Source organism: Syngnathus acus, chromosome 10 (genome assembly GCF_901709675.1).
Source record: "Syngnathus acus chromosome 10, fSynAcu1.2, whole genome shotgun sequence".
In the NCBI taxonomy this organism is placed as follows: Eukaryota; Metazoa; Chordata; class Actinopteri; order Syngnathiformes; family Syngnathidae; genus Syngnathus; species Syngnathus acus.
In genome coordinates, this window is record NC_051095.1 from 9,593,440 (window position 1) to 9,612,370 (window position 18,931).

General features: G+C 40.1%; 3 protein-coding genes across 4 annotated transcripts; all 3 read left to right on the plus strand.

The window, feature by feature from the left end:
• The first annotated feature begins 92 nt into the window (after nucleotides 1–92).
• Nucleotides 93–6,806, plus strand: ptcd3 (pentatricopeptide repeat domain 3). The gene is made up of 23 exons (XM_037260535.1): nucleotides 93–223; nucleotides 521–573; nucleotides 694–736; nucleotides 1,101–1,146; nucleotides 1,412–1,480; nucleotides 1,656–1,760; nucleotides 1,876–1,999; nucleotides 2,462–2,565; nucleotides 2,741–2,905; nucleotides 3,100–3,160; nucleotides 3,391–3,473; nucleotides 3,564–3,708; nucleotides 3,791–3,841; nucleotides 4,155–4,244; nucleotides 4,357–4,385; nucleotides 4,558–4,664; nucleotides 4,806–4,884; nucleotides 4,969–5,059; nucleotides 5,190–5,272; nucleotides 5,368–5,513; nucleotides 5,601–5,642; nucleotides 5,886–6,044; nucleotides 6,132–6,806. Exons 1-23 carry the CDS (start codon nucleotides 96–98, stop codon nucleotides 6,175–6,177), a joined length of 2,049 nt encoding a protein of 682 aa, XP_037116430.1. The 5' UTR covers nucleotides 93–95; the 3' UTR covers nucleotides 6,178–6,806.
• Nucleotides 6,807–9,165: 2,359 nt separating this feature from the next.
• LOC119128301 (plastin-3-like) lies at nucleotides 9,166–15,594 on the plus strand. Of its 2 annotated transcripts, none has more exons than XM_037260533.1 (16): nucleotides 9,166–9,373; nucleotides 10,133–10,201; nucleotides 10,707–10,858; nucleotides 11,121–11,250; nucleotides 11,329–11,461; nucleotides 11,869–11,950; nucleotides 12,367–12,532; nucleotides 12,663–12,802; nucleotides 13,030–13,125; nucleotides 13,287–13,473; nucleotides 13,847–13,925; nucleotides 14,051–14,165; nucleotides 14,255–14,388; nucleotides 14,513–14,636; nucleotides 14,848–14,972; nucleotides 15,088–15,594. In XM_037260533.1, exons 1-16 carry the CDS (start codon nucleotides 9,181–9,183, stop codon nucleotides 15,218–15,220), a joined length of 2,058 nt encoding a protein of 685 aa, XP_037116428.1. In that variant the 5' UTR covers nucleotides 9,166–9,180; the 3' UTR covers nucleotides 15,221–15,594. The 2 variants fall into 2 exon arrangements, with proteins under 2 accessions (XP_037116428.1, XP_037116429.1); XM_037260534.1 differs by having other exon boundaries at nucleotides 9,234–9,366; nucleotides 15,088–15,486.
• A 704-nt stretch (nucleotides 15,595–16,298) lies between these two features.
• LOC119129326 (wee1-like protein kinase) lies at nucleotides 16,299–18,767 on the plus strand. The gene is made up of 9 exons (XM_037262486.1): nucleotides 16,299–16,680; nucleotides 16,855–17,054; nucleotides 17,125–17,173; nucleotides 17,246–17,418; nucleotides 17,521–17,789; nucleotides 17,867–17,935; nucleotides 18,115–18,200; nucleotides 18,291–18,461; nucleotides 18,648–18,767. Exons 1-9 carry the CDS (start codon nucleotides 16,354–16,356, stop codon nucleotides 18,732–18,734), a joined length of 1,431 nt encoding a protein of 476 aa, XP_037118381.1. The 5' UTR covers nucleotides 16,299–16,353; the 3' UTR covers nucleotides 18,735–18,767.
• The last annotated feature ends 164 nt before the right edge of the window (nucleotides 18,768–18,931 follow it).

Consider the following 18,931-nt stretch of genomic DNA (forward strand, 5'->3'; position numbering starts at 1 on the left):
AACACATACTATACTTGAAGCCAAATTCCAAACAGTGGCGTCATATGCGGGAAAAAAAACACTCTCATTTTTAAAATCCCCTCGATGAAGCCTCCATGGTTTCGTCCTCCCAGACGCCTTTGCGCGTAAGCAACATGGCGGCGTCCGGGAGACAAGTAGGAAAGTACATATACAAAAACAATAGAATTTTGATGAGCAACCTCGACCTGCTGTTATTTCACAGGTAAGGAAAATTTAACGTTTCTATTTATACAAGACCCTTACCCATACAAGCTTCTTGAATTATCTTTTGTTCTTTCGTTTGTGACCAGCATCCATTGCAAGAGGTCATCATTGCCAATGCAACCCACTGCATCCTGCCAGAATAACGATTTATTCAGTCATAAAATATATTTTTAACCTTCATTAGGATTGTGGAGAATTATCAAATAATCAATAGGCGACCTCTTAAAATGTATACCAATTTCTGTTTGTATATTGCATGGATTTAGACGACTAAATGCATTTTCCCCTTTTCAAGGAATTTTGTTGGGATCTCACCTATACGCCAACAAGCTGTAGAGGCCAATAAAGGCAAGTTGAAACGAGATATTTGATCATATTTCAATATAGTTTATATGTCGGTCCTTGCTTAAATTTTAAAGTTTTTAATTGTCCAACTAAACCCACAACACATTTGTGTATTTGGTGTAGCGGACTCTTCAGAGCCCATCACCATCCCCAGAAAGAAAGTATGGTATGTGTTTGTACATTTATTTTATATGGAAGACATATATCTGTGAAACATTTTTAAGCTGAATGTTGTACAGTTTTTGATTTAAAAAAAAAAATCACGGTTTTGTGGTGCGTCTAGAAATTCAATTAATGATTCCAATTCAGCCTGATGGCGCAAATGTACTTCAATAATTAGACAGCTGCAAGCATGAAGAATGTTGTTTCTATTTGTTTTTATGAGATTAAGATGATAAAGTGTTTATTAATGGCATTGTTACTGTATGGTACTTCACTTACAGTACTTTTTCTTGCAACTGTAATGACCACTTTTCGTACACCATTTAAAACAATGACTGGATGTATTATTGTTTTTTTTAACTGAAAAGGCGCAAAGAGTCAGTATTGGAGGCCTTGGCTATGACAGTGAACAGGGTAAGTTCCCATATTGTTTCTTTCTGTATCCATTCATATTTGCCCGTGTACAGCTCTGACAGAGTGGTTTAAATCATAGCCTGCAATCATTAAAAAAAAAACTCTTTGGAAATACAAGTAACCCTTGCATTCACTACTGTGATGTGTTGCATGCCGTGCACAAATTGTATGAATATCTACCAAGGGTATGATTCATCGCAACAAAGATGATAGTTCTTCTGTATTTCACGTTCAAAAATTTGATGCAAATATTTTTTCCCACCAGGATCCTACAGCATTTCCCTACCAATTCCAGGATGATCCTTACCTTTCACCGAGAACTGCTGCTGAGTTTGTACGAAACTTACACTTTCTTACACAGCCCTTAACTGTTTTGGCTTGTTAAATTCATCATTTGTCATTTAATACATTTTTGTCTCTTACTGTACTTGTGTCAACTTTAAATGTCTATTTATTCAGAGGACCAATTTAGTATATGCATAATCTCTCCATCTCTCCTTCACTTGCAGAAGCTGTTCTCTCTCTCTCAGGAGTCTGGAAGATCTGCAGCTAAATACTTTGTCAACAACCATCCAAAGTTCTTCACCAAAGATTTTGCTGAGCCACATATACCTGTAAGAGACACGCATATATGGACTCTGTCGTAACGTGTGTGTGTGTGTGTGTATATATATATTGTATTGTCAGTGTAAATGGAATGAATGTTTTTGCTTGATGTTTATGCAATAGTGTCTGATGCCAGATACAATTTCACTGTGCCTTGAAGAAGTGAGCGAAGAGGCACTGAAGGAAAGGGTGAGCTTGAGAAAAGTCAAGGCTGCGGTCGACATGTACGATCAAATGCTGCAAGCTGGTAAGTGCAATTTGCATACCATGAATAGCACAGGACTGCTTTACGGGGAAAATCAAACCCTTTTCTTTCTCTTATTACCCCCTTCACTCTTTTTTATGATACATAATTCTGTCGATTCATCACTTTTATATGTGTTAGGGCTTATTTTAAAAATTCTCCACAATTCCTGTTTCGCAACCAATTAGTTTAGTTTATTTGTTTTTATTTAGGGATTAAAAAATCAAGTAAACAATTGAGCAATATCACACAAGAAGGATTGATGGTCATTGTTTTCCCAAAATAAAACCAAGTGTTTGCAAATGTCTTACTTTGAAACCCATAAAACCATAAGAAATGATCGAAGAAAGAAATGCTATTTTTGCAAATGCATCGGGGATTTCCGAGACATTTTTAAAATAAATGGATTATGTGTCCAGTAATATTTGTTAGTGTAACTTTCTTTCCTCAACTCTTGTCTTCCAGGCAAATCTGTGTCCATAGAGACAACCCACGAACTGTTAGACTTGATTTGCCTCTTTTGTGACAGAGACCCTGTCAATGAGGATGGGCCACAGACTGAGGACATGGTGAGTCCCTGACATTAGACAAGAAATGGAAGACTTATTATACGTTCCCTAAATGTCTCTAAATTAAAAAAAATGTTGAAAAGAGATTTTAATCAGGAAATATAGTAAAGAACAATTCAAAACACCCAGGTTGAAATCTTAGCTCAGGCCGTTCGTTATATGTTTGCTGTTTTAGGAGGAGTCAAGGGGTGATGTGAAGAGGTGGAGAGGGAAATTTCGTCGAGCATCAGACTTGCTGACGTTAACCTGGAGAGAAAATAACAATGCAGAAAGAATATTTAACCTGCTGCCAGCGAAAGATACTCGATGTTACTCCGCTCTCATCAGAGGCATGGTGAAGGTAGGTTAAGAACACACACACACACTTGTACGCACAGCTCTCATTGTCAATTCAATACCTCCCTGTTAGAGTATGTGATAGATCTGCAACGGGATTGACTGTCATGATATTGTGCATGTGCTTATATTGTTAATTGGTGTAATTTGTGAAGCTAGACTGTATAAAGGATTCTGCCAATGTGTGTGTGTCTTTAGCATGGTGCCTATGCGAAGGCTTTCAGCATGTACACAGACCTACTCAACAACAGACTGACAGGTAAGTCGCTTAAAGTAACAAGATCAAACAGAATGGACAAAAAAAAATACTTCCGAAAGCCAAATTGGAAGAAGAATCTTGATTTGGTTGTAGGTTTCAGTCTAGAGAAAGCTTGTCCCAGAGAGATAAATATTATTAAGAACCTGTTAACACATTTCCACTTAAGGACTACGATGCTTACTGTAGTTAAACATCTCCAAGAAGCCGCCAACATTAGGCTCTTTTTTCAGCCGACGTCCACATTTTCAACGCCCTGATCTTGGCTGTTCCAGAAGTCAGAGATAAATACATCGAGAGATGGGACCTCGTCACTGTAAGGCTTCGGACAGACAATATTACATCTCATTGTGTCCATCTTCATTGTCGTGCGACTCTTTCTCATGTTGCTTTTGTTTGCTTGTAGGAAATTTTAAAGCAGATGAGTCAACAGAAAGTCCAGCCCAACTTGCTGACCTTTAACAGTGTTCTCAAAGTCTTGAGACGCTGTGGCTCTTTGGCCAGATCGTTGGCACTGCAGACTCTGAGTGAGATGAGGGCTCTGCGGATCGGTAATTAAAAATACACAGTGTTTTTACTTAGCCTTTCTCTAGCTTGTAATGTAATGTGATTTGTATTTGTTTGTTTGTGTAGCGCCCAGTCTGGCCACCTTTGACCATGTCTTGGCTGTATTTTACAAAGCAGGTAAGCACAAGGATTATATTAAAGTCAAATGCCTTTTTCCAAAATTTAAAACATCCTAGATGTTTGGCTAGGAGTTGGTCAAATCGGTCCAGCTCAAGAACTCCGTAATGAAAATGGCTCCAGATCTTGCTGTTGTTTTGAAAGGTTTCTCTCTTAGAATAAATTATGATACGAGGTTGTTAAGTGGTGTTTAGCAGATCAAAAGTGAATTAGTGCTTGAAATGTTCCAAACCAGTTGAAGACCTTTCTCCATCTATCTCTCTTGTGCCCACTTGAAAATGTGTAAGTCATATGACAATGCGTTGTCGTTTAGCATCATCTGGCCAGGGCAACACCGACATGTTACAGGAAGTGATGTCAGAGTTGGCAGGGAAAAGCTTCACCTGCCAGGACCCTGGAGATGGTTAGTAATCCAAAAGTTATCCGACACAACTGTTTTGTGTTGTATCGATCTAATTTGCATCGTGGAGACTTGATTAATTAAAAAGTCATTTTTTCTGTCTTTTTCTCACCAGTTCTATTTTTCGCTAGTGCCATGAGACTTGTAAGTCACTTTTTTTTTTTTTGGGGACACATTTCTTGAGCATGAGTTTTTGTCACTTAGAGTTTATGTTTCTGTGAATTGCAAATCTGTTCGTCAATTCTGTTTAAATGACCCTTATAGAATTGCTGCTATTTTTTTGTATGTGTTATTTTCCCCACATGTATCAATGCAGTGTATGGATTATAAAGATCTGGAGCTGGGTTATAAAATCCAAAATCTGGTGGAGGTGGGGGAAAACTGGAGGCTTCTGGGGGATTCATTCCAACGGACCATTTACTAGTAAGATATGTATACAGCATTCGATAGTAAGCTACTTGTGATACTGGCTCAACTTTTGCGTGCACAGAAATTGTATTCCTAGCACAGTTGTTTATCCAGGAGCAAAAATAATTTGGTGCACACCACCTCTTTCTTCTTCAGTGGTCGCTTCTTCAACCTTTTGTGCATGATGGAGCACATTGATGTGGTGCTGAAATGGTATAAAGAGCTCATTCCATCGGTGAGTGCATCTCGATATCTGTTGGCCTGGAATGTGTTCATGAAGCACTGACAATTTTTGCCCTTTATGTTTTTATCATTCTAGTTGTATTACCCAAACTCACAGGGACTGAGAGAACTCCTGCAGGCTCTGGACACAGACAGTCGCTTGGACATGCTGCCTACTATATGGAAAGGTTGCTAAAAGATGATATAAATTACATCATGTGTCTGGCCTGGAACATCGATTACAAACACAAACTTTAATGTGTGGATTATGATTTAAACCAACTGTATGTGACCTGATTGGATGTTCTGTCTTTCTAGATATCCGGTCTATGGGTCAGGATAAACTAGAATTGATTGAAGAGCTCCTCACCTTGATGGCCAGAGAGAAACACAGTCCTGAGGTCAGTCAAGATCATATTCATGAAGATTTTTTTTCATTAAACATGACAACTATTAAAATTAGTAAATAATCTCAATTTTGCGCATTGTGCTAAAGGTCCAAGAGTCATTTGCTGTATGTGCGCTGGATGTAAAAAGCGCATTTGATGGCAGCAGAAGTAGGGCCAGTCTGGAGTGGAGCAACACCGCCCTCTCACATGTTACTTCCCTGCTGCTGCGGGCCAACAAGATCCAAGAGGCTTGGTGAGAGACCCGTAATTATATTTATCTTATGTATTATACTAGTAATAATCCCTTTTTAAACACGTTTAATTTTTCTGTTCTCTGCAGGAAGATGCTACAGCTTTTCAAAGCAAAGAACAGAGTTCCATCGTAAGTGACTTGGTGGCAAATAAAAACCTCTTGCATTCAACTGCATTTCTTCATTGTGGCCAAAGAACAAAATAACTAAAGTCTGGCTCGGGTAAAAAAACAAGTGCAATAGCAAAGTAGGCAGATGATCAAACAGTGAACATCAAAATTAAGTACAAATGGGCCTTTTCCTGACCTCTCAGATAAAAGGTTATGTACCATCGGTGATCTAAAAATTTCGATTTCTTCTATGTAATCCCTCAGCGATAAACTGCTAGAGGACTTCCTGTCCGTGTGCCGGAGCGAGGGCTCTGCCCAAAGAGCCGTGGAGCTCGTTCAGCTGTCGGCCGCCTTCTGTCTGCAGGTGACACCGAAACTGGCCAAGCTGGTGCTAGCTGAGTTTGAGCTGAGCGAGGACCAAAGGTGAGGAAGGCTGCCAAACAACATCTGAACACATTGTAGCAGTTTCTTTTCGAAAATGAAGTTGTTTTTTTTCTTTTTCACATCCAGAGATTTAGTGTCTGAGCTGGAGAATGTCGCGGAGCCCACAGACTGAAGAAAGGAGTCAGCATTCATAACGAAAAACTGACAATTACTGTCAAATGTCCGGTGAGAGTTTTAAACAAGAGTGTACCCACTTGTGTATCTATGTCAAAAAAATATATGGAGCATATGTAGACAATCTGTGCCTCATTTGTGGACAGAAATGTGTTTAAGTTGTGTTGTTGTTTATGTCCACCAGAGGCCGCTGTTTCTCCACAAATGATTACTTTATGATGTTGATGCTGTCAAGTAAAAATAAAATAAATTATCACAAAAATAGTGCTCCAATTGCATGAGCTATGATGTCTCTACGCTTTATATTTGCAATTTGACAACAGCATTTACACAAGCCGAATTTTCTCTTGATGATAAGACCAACTTCCTGAAATTTGAGATTAGCTATTTCCTGCAGAATGTCGGAATACATGTTGGTGTGTTTGTTTGTTTGTTTGTTTTCTGACGCCTTGAAATCAAGTAGTGAGGTGACAAACTAGGGTAATTCCAGAGTCGGATGACTTTTAAAAAAAAATGTAGCCTCCCCACTCGATGAACAACATACGTACACACTGTATGAAAAAACAAAATGTTGGTGTCTTAATTCTGAAATCCTTATATTCTTATAAATTTCGTGCACTAAAAGAGCACGAGGACATAACGTGTCCATTTGTCCATCAGCGCGCTAAATTGTCAGCAGTTCAGCTTGGGGCGTGTGTTTGCGGTTTCTTGCAGGTACGTGCATCTCAAAACTGAGCGCTTCATTTCCTCCACCAATTACAAGCCGAGCTGACAGCACAACCAACTAAGGGCATGCAGTACACCGAGGGGGAACTGGCACTTTTTAGATGGGTGTGGTATTGCACTCTACAGCGTGTCAAACGACACATTTTTGGCACATACAGGCAGTGAAGTAAGACAGGAAATCATATGACTGTGTTTGCAAGCTTGCAAAAGTGGCTCGTTTGACCAGCATGTATTTGTTCTCTAATGCCTTGTGCACCATGACTGCAGTGTTCGGCATTTGGAGGGCCATACAAACACAGGATGTGATAGCACATCCTCCTGCGCTTTTAATACCTCTCCCACGTGTTGATAAACTCTCCGTGTTGGCGGCATTGAAGAGTAAACAAAAGGGAACAAGATTTGCTATTAACCCTAACCGTCACTTCCCGAAACTGGAGAAGGACAAAGGGGAGTTTGAGGAAACACAAAAAAGAGAGAAGGCTGTGAGAAATTTGATAGTAGGTGGATTTTTTGCATAGAATAGAGAAAACAAATGTGATCAATGGAAAGAAAGAGAGATGTGAATTTCCAATCACTGGCCCTGCACAAAATACAAACTTAGGACATTCTGGTATGTCAAAGGAGACCTAATGTGTGTGTTTGTTTTCTTGCTCCCAAAATTAGTAAATGTGCTTCAAAAAATCATGTGTTTTGAGATTGGCATTATTGGCATTATGGCTCAGTGAATATCTGCTTCCTGTTTAATATGCAACATACCATTTCTTGAAATAATTTGGCCATGCACGGTTTCTTGCCAGCAACTATTCTTCCTCTTTGGTGGAGATTCACAGTGTTGGGCTGGGTTAGGCAACAAGAAATGTAACAACTGGCACCAAGCAACTCTGCCGCCTTAAGAAAAATCCTATCAGTAAAGTTAATGTAATGGGAACAAGTGCTGCTCTGGAGCGTAACGTTTGCACTCTGGAGAAAGGTCATGTGAAAGCAGATTTACAGGCACATCAGTGTAAGAAGACAGGCGGATGAAATGAAACAGCCTTTGTCCTTGAATGCAATCCATTCCTTTTCTGTCTTGGGTGAGACGGTGCCTATTACCCTAATTACCCAAACCATTTCTAACATACTGGCATCATATCAATAAAATACAAGAAAACTTGCTAAAAATGTTTTTCTTTATGTAGATTTTCAGTCATCCACAAAATCTACAAAATTTGAAATGAGACAACTGTACTTTTTGTTGAATTTGTGTTTTTTCACGACTATGGCAATAATGCTATTAGCTTAACGACATGCTAATAACTGCAGTAGTGCTGCTTGAATGACCGAACACATATCGTAATAATTTTATTTTATTTTCATCAGACAGAACTATGCCACAATCAAATGTTTTCTTTTGTTAAAATAATAGCATCTAAATAGAATTTGAATGCTATCATCGACAGATATAGAGTTTGAACTATGAAAGGGGCTTAATTAATGTTTTTTGTTGATTCACTATAGTGCTAACTTTCTGAGCACTGAGATATTTTAAAAACGACATAAGTGCAGTGAACATGTTTGTGCAAGAAACAACTTTTCAACTATGGACTGAAACTCACCAAAGTACTAAAATAAAGTTGACAAAATAAGGCCTTCTCAAAAGTGTTTAGTGGGAATCGGCTACACGAGAGGAATTTACTCCGACAAGATTCAGCACATCACTGGGAGGTGGGGTGGGGAAGGGATAGACTTGGGAAAAGAGGAGGGCTCACTTGCAAAGGTATGAGTGGAGTAGGGATGTGGAATTCATGCATGTAGAGACTGGTAGAAGCAGCAGTGAAACCTTTGGAGACAATGTTACAGTCAAAGCAGATTTTCCCAATGTAACATTGTAAGAACAGGACTTTCAAACTGTGTGTCATTTCAAATTTGCTGTAGACATACTTGAGCTATGATGCACTCAGCATTCTTGCACAAGAAGCCATATTTTATTTCAAACTTGATTGAGGCTCTTCATTCCAGATTTACAAAAGTATCTATGGTTAATTCTGACAAACCGTATTCCATAAAATAGTTTATTTACTAAAAGACATGCAGTGTCTGTTTACAAATGTTGGGAGTTAAAAAAAAAAAAAAAAGCGTCAAGATTTTATTTTCTGAATGACTCCGTTTCTTTCCACCGCTGCAAATGAATTATTTGGCAAAATTTTACGCCTCTGATTTTGAATGGAAACTTTTCTTCCAAACGCATAATAAAAATGATGCTTTTCTTGGGAGGTCACTCGTCTGACTGCTGCTGATGGAAGTAACGAGGAGGGAGGGCGAGGTTCGTTTTAAAAGAAAAGATCGCACGGATGGGCGGAGCTACTTTTCTCGCCGCCGGGCGGTGTCGGCTGAAGAAAACCGGTCGCTTCCCCAAGCCGACACAACAAGGACTTCTCTCCCAGGGGGATTTAATTGTACTCAGTCACTTGTCGGACTTCAGGTAAGAGGTGAATCTTTCTCTTCCACTCATCCATGCTTCCCATATAACGTTGCACCTGTCTTATTACACTCCAGTCTAGAAAGATTCAAAGCAATGCAGTAGTATCATTATACTGTACATTATTTGCTTGATATTCAATTCATTCATTTTATACATGTCGTCTTTTTGGCATTATTGTATGTCTTGTCATTCTAATAGTCGTATGGTGTGAATTAGAAGAAATAAATCACATGAGTTGAACCTGTAGTAGGGTAGAGAGTAATGTAAGGGTATTTTTCAATCAATAATACCTTAACAAACTGCCTCGTCATTGTCAACGTGTGTGAGAATGCGGATGAAATTTAAGTTACCGTACACGCATTGTGTAATGGACAATATAAGAATGTGATACCTGACATGATTGTGGTTATTGTGCCAATATGACTTTATGACGTTTCAGCAACTAAGGGAGAGAGGGGGGGTGGGGTCAAGCTTACTAAAAATATTAAAGTCATTTTATTTTATAACATTGATATACTTTAGACATACAATATACCGCATTTCAGAAGGAAACAAAATAATTAGAATTCAGAGGGGGGAAAAACGGAAAACGTGTTCCTCCAGAAGCAGTGCCATCTGGTGGAAGTAAGGACAAGTTGCCGTGGGATAGAATATTATGCCGATTTAAACTATTTTACATTACTCGCCTCAAAAGACACGTCATAATTACATCCCAGCCACGATACCCAAATGTAGCCTCTTCTTGTTCTCCTATGGCCTCTGTCAGGTGTCACAATGTCGCAGGAGATAAATTCCGAGGAAATGGAGGAGATCAGAGAGGCCTTCCAGAAAGTAGGTGAGTCAAACATTGATGTTGTGTATTGTTGTCACAGTCAGATTGAGTTTTAGGTGAGCAATGGACCAAATACCTACAGCAGGGATCACCAACCTCTTAAACCGAGAGCTACTTCCTGGGTACTGATTAAGGCAAAGGGTTTGACACACACTTCTGAAATAGCCAATTTGCTCAATTTGGCTTTCACTATGTGTTATTATTGTCATTACATTGTCATGTCATATTGTCAGTTGCAAACAAGATCTCATATGACATCATTTTGTTGTGACACAGTATATGTTATGGAATATTGATGAAATAGATTGCTGTCCAGGAGAGGATGCAGTATCACCGACAAAGCCCCAATTTAAGATTGAAACCCTGAATCTAAAGAAAAACACATTTTGAAAAATAAAGAGACAGATGTTACCCCCATCCTTAAAGAAATGGTCAAGAACAAAACTGTGCAAATGTTTTTTCACTTATGCTTTCTCTTCTCACTTTCTACCACATCCAATGCCTATAGACGTGGACAGCAATGGATACATCTGCATCAAGGAACTTGGTAATCTCTTTCGTGAGGTTGGTTTTTCTGTACCTGGCTTCCAGCTCCGGGAGATCATCCAAAAACTTGACCGAGACAAAGACGGCCACATCGACCTTGAAGAATTCACCTCTGTAGGTAACACACTAACTAACTAACAAACTAACTAACTAACTAACTAACTAACTAACTAACTAACTAACTAACTAACTAACTAACTAACTAACTAACTAACTAACTAACTAACTAACTCTTGTCAAAATGGTAAAGCTGCCTTTCAACTACAGTATTACAATAATTGTAGTTGAGCAACGCTGCTTTAAAATCGCTCATATAATATAAAGAGAAGAATCAAGTTTAGGTTTTAAAATTGTGTGTTTTTGTGGACTCCTTCAGCTATTCAAGGAATTAAAGAACGACCGCATCGCCCAAGGGTTCAGAAATGCTCTCAACAGGAAGGAAGGCATTGTTGCCATTGGGGGCACCAGTGAAATTTCAAGTGAAGGAACACAACATTCAATTTCTGGTAAGAAATTCTTCTTCATGTTCAAACCAGAATTTCTAAGTAAACATTTAAAGTTTACAAACTAGTCATGTCCTCCAGAACAAGAGCGCTATGCCTTTGCAAACTACATCAACTCTACTTTGGAGAAGGATCTCGACTGCCAACACGTGCTGCCCATCAACCCAAACACCGGAGCTCTATTCAAAGCGCTGGCTGATGGCATCCTACTTTGGTACATTTCTAATGGACTGCCTAGCAGCATGTTAATGCAATATAGGATCAGTAATCACATTAATATTTCATGGCCAAATGGATGATGAGAACAACTCTTGTTATTCCCATCGCCTAATGTGGTCAAATACGCTCATTTACCTTTTGATGTGTCTGTTGGTGGTTAACTGCCCAACTTGTCTTTGGTTTGACACAAGAAGAAGTAAATTCACTTTGGATTTTTTTTTAATGCTACTAATAAATGAATGCTTGGATATATTTTCATCTACCTTGCCAGCTATAGTTCCCTCAGGTCTATATACATCTATGGATGTTTTTTATTTCAATATATACTCGCTTAGCATTGTTCTATCGACTTAACTCAAACAATGTAGTTTATCCTACTGAACCTCTGATTTGTTTACACAGCAAACTCATCAACCAATCTGTTCCCGAGACCATTGATGAGCGAACCATCAATACAAAAAAACTCACTGCATTCACTACGCAGGTGGGGGTGCCTGTTTGTATTCTGTTGTTTAGAATAGCATTAATGCGCCATTAGCATTGTGTCAGTAACCTTTTTTTTTTCTCTTACAAATGTATCATGAAATTGACAAAGCAGACTGCAGAGCAGGTGGAGCCATGCAATCCATGTACTGATAACTAACGTAATCATTTGACATGATTTGTTTCATACATAAATAGCTTTATAGCAGCTAGCTCGTTGACGTGTGAATTTTACAACACTAACGGTTACAAGAAGTACTGTGATATGTACATGGAATTATATACTGTGTTCCTAAAAACATGTATGCTGATGTGCTGCAAAAGCATGACACTGATGATAACATTTTCCTTGAGAAATCCAAAATATATTCTCACTCTCGGGAATTGTTTGCCTTTAATTGTGTTTGTCAAAAACAGGAGAATCTCAATTTGGCTCTGAACTCAGCCTCGGCAATCGGCTGCCAAGTTGTCAACATTGGGGCTCAAGATCTGAAAGAGGGAAAACCTCATCTGGCCCTCGGGCTCCTCTGGCAAATTATAAAGATCGGACTCTTTGCAGATATCGAGCTGAGCCGTAATGAAGGTACGGACACAATAACGTACTTTTACACAGTACAAATTGTGTAACGTCACAAAACCTACAGCCGGTTTATAATAGTAATACTAGGAGATGAAAATGTTGATTTCATCATTGTCCTGCTTCTTATGTGCAGCCATTGCGGCACTGCTGCTAGAGGGGGAGACTTTGGAGGAGTTGATGAAACTCAGCCCAGAGGAGTTGTTGCTACGCTGGGCCAATTTCCACCTGAAGAAAGTTGGCATGAGCCTGTCAAACTTTTCAGGGGATATTAAGGTTCGCTAACATGACTGGAATGCAAAATTTTGTACTGCAAGATTTTGTACTACTACAATTGTTTTGTGATTGTGCATGAATTCCATGATTGCATTCAAGGGAACTCATGGGAGGCACACAAGCCAGAGTTTTTAATTTTGACAACATGAGTCATGCAGTAGAATTTCATGGTCTTTCGGGGGCTTTCAGGGCTTTCATTGAACCTTTTTCTCTTACTGTGTACGTAGGACTCCAAGGCGTATTTCCACCTACTGGAGCAGATCGCACCAGATGGCAGCAAAGAGGACGTTGAGCGAGTTGAAATTGATATGACTGGACTTTATGTAAGATACCAAAGCAAAACCTATATGTACATATAATTTTTTCTTACGGACTACAGTATCAGGTCACTGAAAAATATATCAACAATAATATGACGAATGTTATAAAAGATTCATCTATATAGGGTTGTCTCTATCTTAATAAGCTCTACGTGTGTCCTCAGGAGAAAGATCTCGCAAAGAGAGCAGAGCTTATGTTGCAGCAAGCCGACCTTCTTGGCTGTCGACAGTTTGTGACAGCTACCGATGTCGTGTCGGGAAACTCCAGGCTCAACATGGCCTTTGTGGCCACGCTCTTCAACAAACACCCGGCTCTGACGAAACCAGAGAACCAAGACTGGAATCTTGAGAGTAAGACACATTCAGTTAACATTGCTTCGCAGTCTACTGTCTCAAAGTCAGGCATGTTTAGATTTCCGATGTAAAGAATATTAAATTCCCAAATAGGAAATAAAGGAGCACAAAACTAGGGCCAGACAGGTATGGATTCATTTTCAGCCAATTCCAATGTTTGGCAGAATACAATTTTGATAATCTAATAATTGGCCGATTTAATAAAGCTATATCATGAATATAATTTGTTTTTGGTCCCTTAACAATCACAATAGTAGGGATACGAATTGCAGTTTGAACATTTGTCTACTTAGAATGTCTTATCTAAGTATCATGTAGTACATACATCTAACCCTGAGATGTTTGCCTCTCCTCTTCTTCTACCTCCAAGGTGAGACCAGAGAGGAGAGGACATTCAGGAACTGGATGAATTCCCAAGGGGTCACCCCATATGTTCACCACATCTATGGGTCAGTTTCTCCACTCATCCAGTGACTTCCTATCAAAAGCCAGATGTTGGAGCAGTCGCTCTGTCTCCCTGTTGCTGTATTGATACTCGGACACCTAACTTTAGTGTGGATGTGGTTTCATGCAGTGATCTGCAGGATGCCTTGGTTATTCTCCAACTATATGAAAAATGTAAGGTTCCAGTGGACTGGAACCGAGTCAACAAGCCTCCATTTAAGGCCGGGTCAGGCCATTTGAAAAAGGTCAATTTCAAGTGTGCCGCCTTACACATTGGTTACTGGTTCCCAAAATTTGCGGGAGAAATGCATTTGTGTGTGTATCTCTGTGGCAGATCGAAAACTGTAACTACGCTGTGCATCTGGGAAAGAAAGGAGCTGGTTTCTCGCTAGTGGGAATCGCAGGACAGGATCTCTATGATGGAAATTCCACTCTCACCCTCGCGCTGATGTGGCAGCTGATGAGAAGGTAATTTATTGTTCATACATCCCCCATGAGAGCAGGACTGGATGTACTGGACTCAATAAATCAGATTCCAAACAGGACCACGTCTTTTATTGTCTGATGAATATGATTTTTGATCCTAATCTAGGTACACGTTTAATCTGCTCGAAGACCTCGGGGATGGAGATGTGGCTGGAGAGGATTTAATAATCACATGGGTGAACCAAACTTTGTCTGAAGCTGACAAGACGTCCTCTATCAAAAGCTTCAAGGTAATAACAATATTTGTAAGGGTGAGCCTGGTTTATCAATATGTTCTGAAATTGGTTCTTGGGCTAGTTGGAAAAACAAATACATGTTGAAGGGTGATATGATGATATTTTTAAAGCTCACTTTGTTTGTTTTAATCTTGAAATCTCACAGTTGTGCCCCAATAAAGTGTGATGCTCATATTATAAAATTCTTCTCGGTTTTGCTGTCCAGGACAGGTCACTCAATACTAGCCTTCCAGTTTTGGAGCTAATCGATGCCATCCAACCGGGGAGTGTGAACTTTGATCTGGTTCTAAAAGAAAATCTCACAGATGAGGACAAACTCAAGAATGCCAAGTAAGACCCACTTGTTCTCTGACTGTTCATTTTATAAAATCATACATATTGTACCATCCATTCCTGATACATCTTATGCCAGCGTGGCTGTAATCCTGACTTTATTCTGCACTAGGTATGCTATTTCTATGGCAAGAAAGATTGGCGCTAAAGTGTACGCCCTGCCGGAGGACTTGGTAGAGGTCAATCCCAAAATGGTGATGACCATCTTCGCCTGCCTGATGGGAAGAGGCATGAAAAGGGTATAAAGGGATGTTGATATTCATTTTGCTGGTTGGACTGCCGCACTGGTCCTCGGGTAGCCAAATGGGTACATGGGGTCAATTTAGCAGCTTGCTGTTTCTTCATATATAATTTTTTATTTGGGGGGGCAACATAGTGGCTGAGTTGTTTTTGGGATCTCAAATCTGCGGTATATCAGCCTACAGCTTTGTCCGGTGCATGCTGGGGAATTCTGCGACCTCACTGTGAATAGGGAGAAGCCTGTTAAGAAATAGAAATCCAGAAATCAAAAGCCTTGATTTTTTTACATAAATACTGTACTATTTTACATGGGACTCAATTTAAGACTGAATGTAAGTTGTTATTTTAACCAGCATATACCATGTTTTAATAAAACAATGTAAAACAGTCCTTTCATCTTTCACAATCTGTGATTTATTTACCATAATTTAATGAAGCTGCATTTATGGTATTTTGTACGATTATTCCAGTGGTTAATTTGATTTTAACGGAGAAGAACTATTTCGGAGACAGTTCAATACTGCTCTGCATCATGTGAGTGATATGTAAGCTTTCATGATGATGATGGTCATGATTATCATTATTATCATTCGTGGTGGTATAGACTATTAATGCAGCATATTTTATTGAAAGCAAAACTTCAAACTGAAGCATTATTTGTTGCCCATATTGTTAGACGACAATATCGTCTATTGTAATCATAAATAATAAAAAATTATGCTGAACATTATCTCAGGAAAACGTGGCCCCTGCAGAAATGCATGATACTTCACGAAGTGTGTTTTTGCTTAGAGTATAGACATTCCACCTACATTATGTTGCATTTCAAAGAATAGAATACAGTATTATTTATTTAGTAATTCTAAAACTGATTCCCATAAATTTATCAAACACAAAGAAAAATACTCTCCAGAATCCTATTCGTACAATTTCTATACATTTCGAACCAATGAAATGATGCGAGGATGGTTGTACTACAAAATCTCGGTAGATGGCGACAGCGGCACTTTTATGGCTGCCAGCTGCCAACCAACCAAACGATGAAGCAGCACAACGAGCCGCTGATTGGCTCCATCTCATGACGTAACCAACTGCCTGGCGGTGCTTTGAAAGCGTACGGGAGAAGACAAACGAAGCCATGGAAACGACACCGAAGCCGAGTGGGGACATCGAAAAGAGCGTTCCAATGCGTGAACGACGAAGCACCGCTGTCAAGCGGCTAAAATTCCACAGTAGCCCCGTGAGGATTCGTTCATGCGGGGGTGACGAAGTCACGCTGTGGGGCCTGAAAGGCTGCGGATCACCCAACACCGTTGTCTTGACCACATGCTCCACGCCTACCAAAAAGCCTTCACGATTCTACGAGGACTCACCGGAACGAACCTCCCCGCAAACCACCTCTACGAACACTCGGGGCAAAAACGTCAGGAGACGAAGACTTTTGGACACGCCGCTTGATCCAACGGTTTGTATTAGACGATAAGCTTCTCTGAGTATTTCAACGACTGTACATCGCCGTTGTTATTTTTCCTAGCGTGTTGCGTCTGTTATTTAACGGTCGAAATTTAAATAGGAGCTTCAAAAGTGACCGTTGAAAAATGACCTGTATTGATGAATGTCAATTTGTATGTTTTCACAGAGTGTGTTATCCCCAGCAAAGAACTCCAGCATCACCTTTCCCTGCAAGCGATCTCTATTCAAGAATGGGAAACGTTCCGCAAGGTCCAGTACAGAGGGCAGCAGCATCAGACCTCAGGTCAACTCGAATCCTTTCAGTCCCCTCTCACTCCTCATCCAGTCTCCTCCACCGCAGAAGAACCAGTGCAAGAGAGCGCACATGTATGTACATTTTTCTGATCATTGGAGATCAGTGCACATGCTTTCTCCACTGACTGTTTTTGTTGTCCAGGTCTCATGGAGAAGACAAGAATGCAAGTAATGCCAAAGGAGACTCTAAGGTACACATTTTCTCTGAAAGTGATGTATAAGTCACGGGAAACGGTGGTAACCCCCATGTTTGCTACTTTTAGAGGTCAACTGCGCTAAGAAACGATGTGACGTCCCGGTATACCTCAGAGTTCCTCGAACTGGAGACGATTGGAAGCGGACAATTCGGCGCGGTTTTCAAATGTGTGAAAAGGCTGGATGGCTGCATCTATGCTATCAAGCGATCAAAGAAACCACTTATGGGATCGGTAGATAAGTAAGTGGAGGGTTTCATATGGGAAAAAAATTGACATTGCGGAAAGTCATGGGTTCTCATACATAGTCAAAACATTGAAACGTCTTTGTTCTTCCCATACAGACATTGCGTCATGCGGGAAGTGTTTGCCCACGCCGTACTGGCCCAGTATCCCAACGTGGTGCGTTACTACTCGTCTTGGGTCGAGGACGACCACTTGCTCATTCAGAACGAGTACTGCGACGGCGGCACGCTAGCTGACGCCATTGAACGCAACTCGAAGCGGCTCGCCTCCATGTCGGAAGCGGACCTCAAAGATCTACTGCTACAAATTGCGCGAGGCTTGGAGTGCTTCCACTCAATGTCGCTGGTGCACATGGACATCAAACCGAGTGAGTTTTAGTGGTTGTGCTACAAATAGATGCAGTGCAAATGGGAAAACTGACCGAGTCTTATTTTGGATTCCAAGGCAACATCTTCATAGCCAAGAAGCCCGGATGCAGCTGTGATGAGGATGACAAGCCAACCTACAAAATCGGTATGACCTTTTTCTTTACTTCTGTTCTGTTGCCATTACGTCATTGTGCAGGGTGTCCTTTGTTTGCGTTTGGAGGTTACGAATGGTGTGCACAGCGTAAAAATACCCCTGTTGTAAATGAAGGCCCCCCTTCACTTGATTGACATTGGATTAGGGAACAAATATGTGCCTTTTTCCAGGTGATCTTGGTCATGTGACCCAGGTAAACAATCCTCAAGTGGAAGAAGGTGACAGCAGATATCTAGCCAATGAAGTTCTACAAGAGGTTTGTCATCAATAGAGGGAAAATGGGGAAAAAATTGTACATTTGAGAAATTCACACATTCTAACCTCATCCCTTTTCTTACTTTTGTAGGACTACAGTAACTTGACAAAGGCCGACATTTTTGCCCTTGCTCTTACTGTTGTTAGAGCCTCAGGGGCGGAGGCTCTGCCCTCCAACGGGCACAAGTGGCACAAAATCCGACAGGGTGATCTTCCCGCCATGCCATGTGTGCTTGAGCCAGAGTTTTTCAGTCTTCTCCAGGTGACTGCAAAGTGTTTTCATACTGCCATCTAATGTACATGTTGACAATTACATACATTTGAAAATACTAACATGGATCAAAGGACCATTTTTAGACTGTAAATCGTTTCGGAATCGGTCAAAAAATGCATTATGAAATTGAAAAACATTTTCATTCATATATCTTATACCTATTTTGCTTTTCAGATGATGATACACCCTGACCCAACAAGACGGCCTTCGACCCATGACATCATCAGAAATTCAGTAATCCAGACAACACACAGATTGTAAAGAAAAATACCAATAAAACTCTGGTGTAAAGTATGAGTCACATTTTCAGATTCTTACACATTTGCCTCACCACCTCATTACCACAAATCCTGTTTTTTTTTTTTCTCTAAACCTTTATCTCAATAAACATCAATAATTATGCTCAGACATGTGCTAAACTATACCTGTCATAAAAAACAGGATTACAGGAGATGGCA

Coding starts and splice junctions, on each gene's coding strand:
- LOC119129326 (XM_037262486.1), top strand. CDS start 16,354: ATGGAAACGACACCGAAGCCGAGTGGGGACATCGAAAAGAGCGTTCCA. Junction 16,681..16,854: donor ACACGCCGCTTGATCCAACG/GTTTGTATTAGA, acceptor ATGTTTTCACAG/AGTGTGTTATCCCCAGCAAA. Junction 17,790..17,866: donor GCACATGGACATCAAACCGA/GTGAGTTTTAGT, acceptor TTGGATTCCAAG/GCAACATCTTCATAGCCAAG.
- LOC119128301 (XM_037260533.1), top strand. CDS start 9,181: ATGGAAGTAACGAGGAGGGAGGGCGAGGTTCGTTTTAAAAGAAAAGAT. Junction 11,951..12,366: donor TCACTGCATTCACTACGCAG/GTGGGGGTGCCT, acceptor TGTCAAAAACAG/GAGAATCTCAATTTGGCTCT. Junction 12,803..13,029: donor ACTTTTCAGGGGATATTAAG/GTTCGCTAACAT, acceptor CTGTGTACGTAG/GACTCCAAGGCGTATTTCCA.
- ptcd3 (XM_037260535.1), top strand. CDS start 96: ATGGTTTCGTCCTCCCAGACGCCTTTGCGCGTAAGCAACATGGCGGCG. Junction 4,885..4,968: donor ATAAAGAGCTCATTCCATCG/GTGAGTGCATCT, acceptor TTATCATTCTAG/TTGTATTACCCAAACTCACA. Junction 5,514..5,600: donor AACAAGATCCAAGAGGCTTG/GTGAGAGACCCG, acceptor TGTTCTCTGCAG/GAAGATGCTACAGCTTTTCA.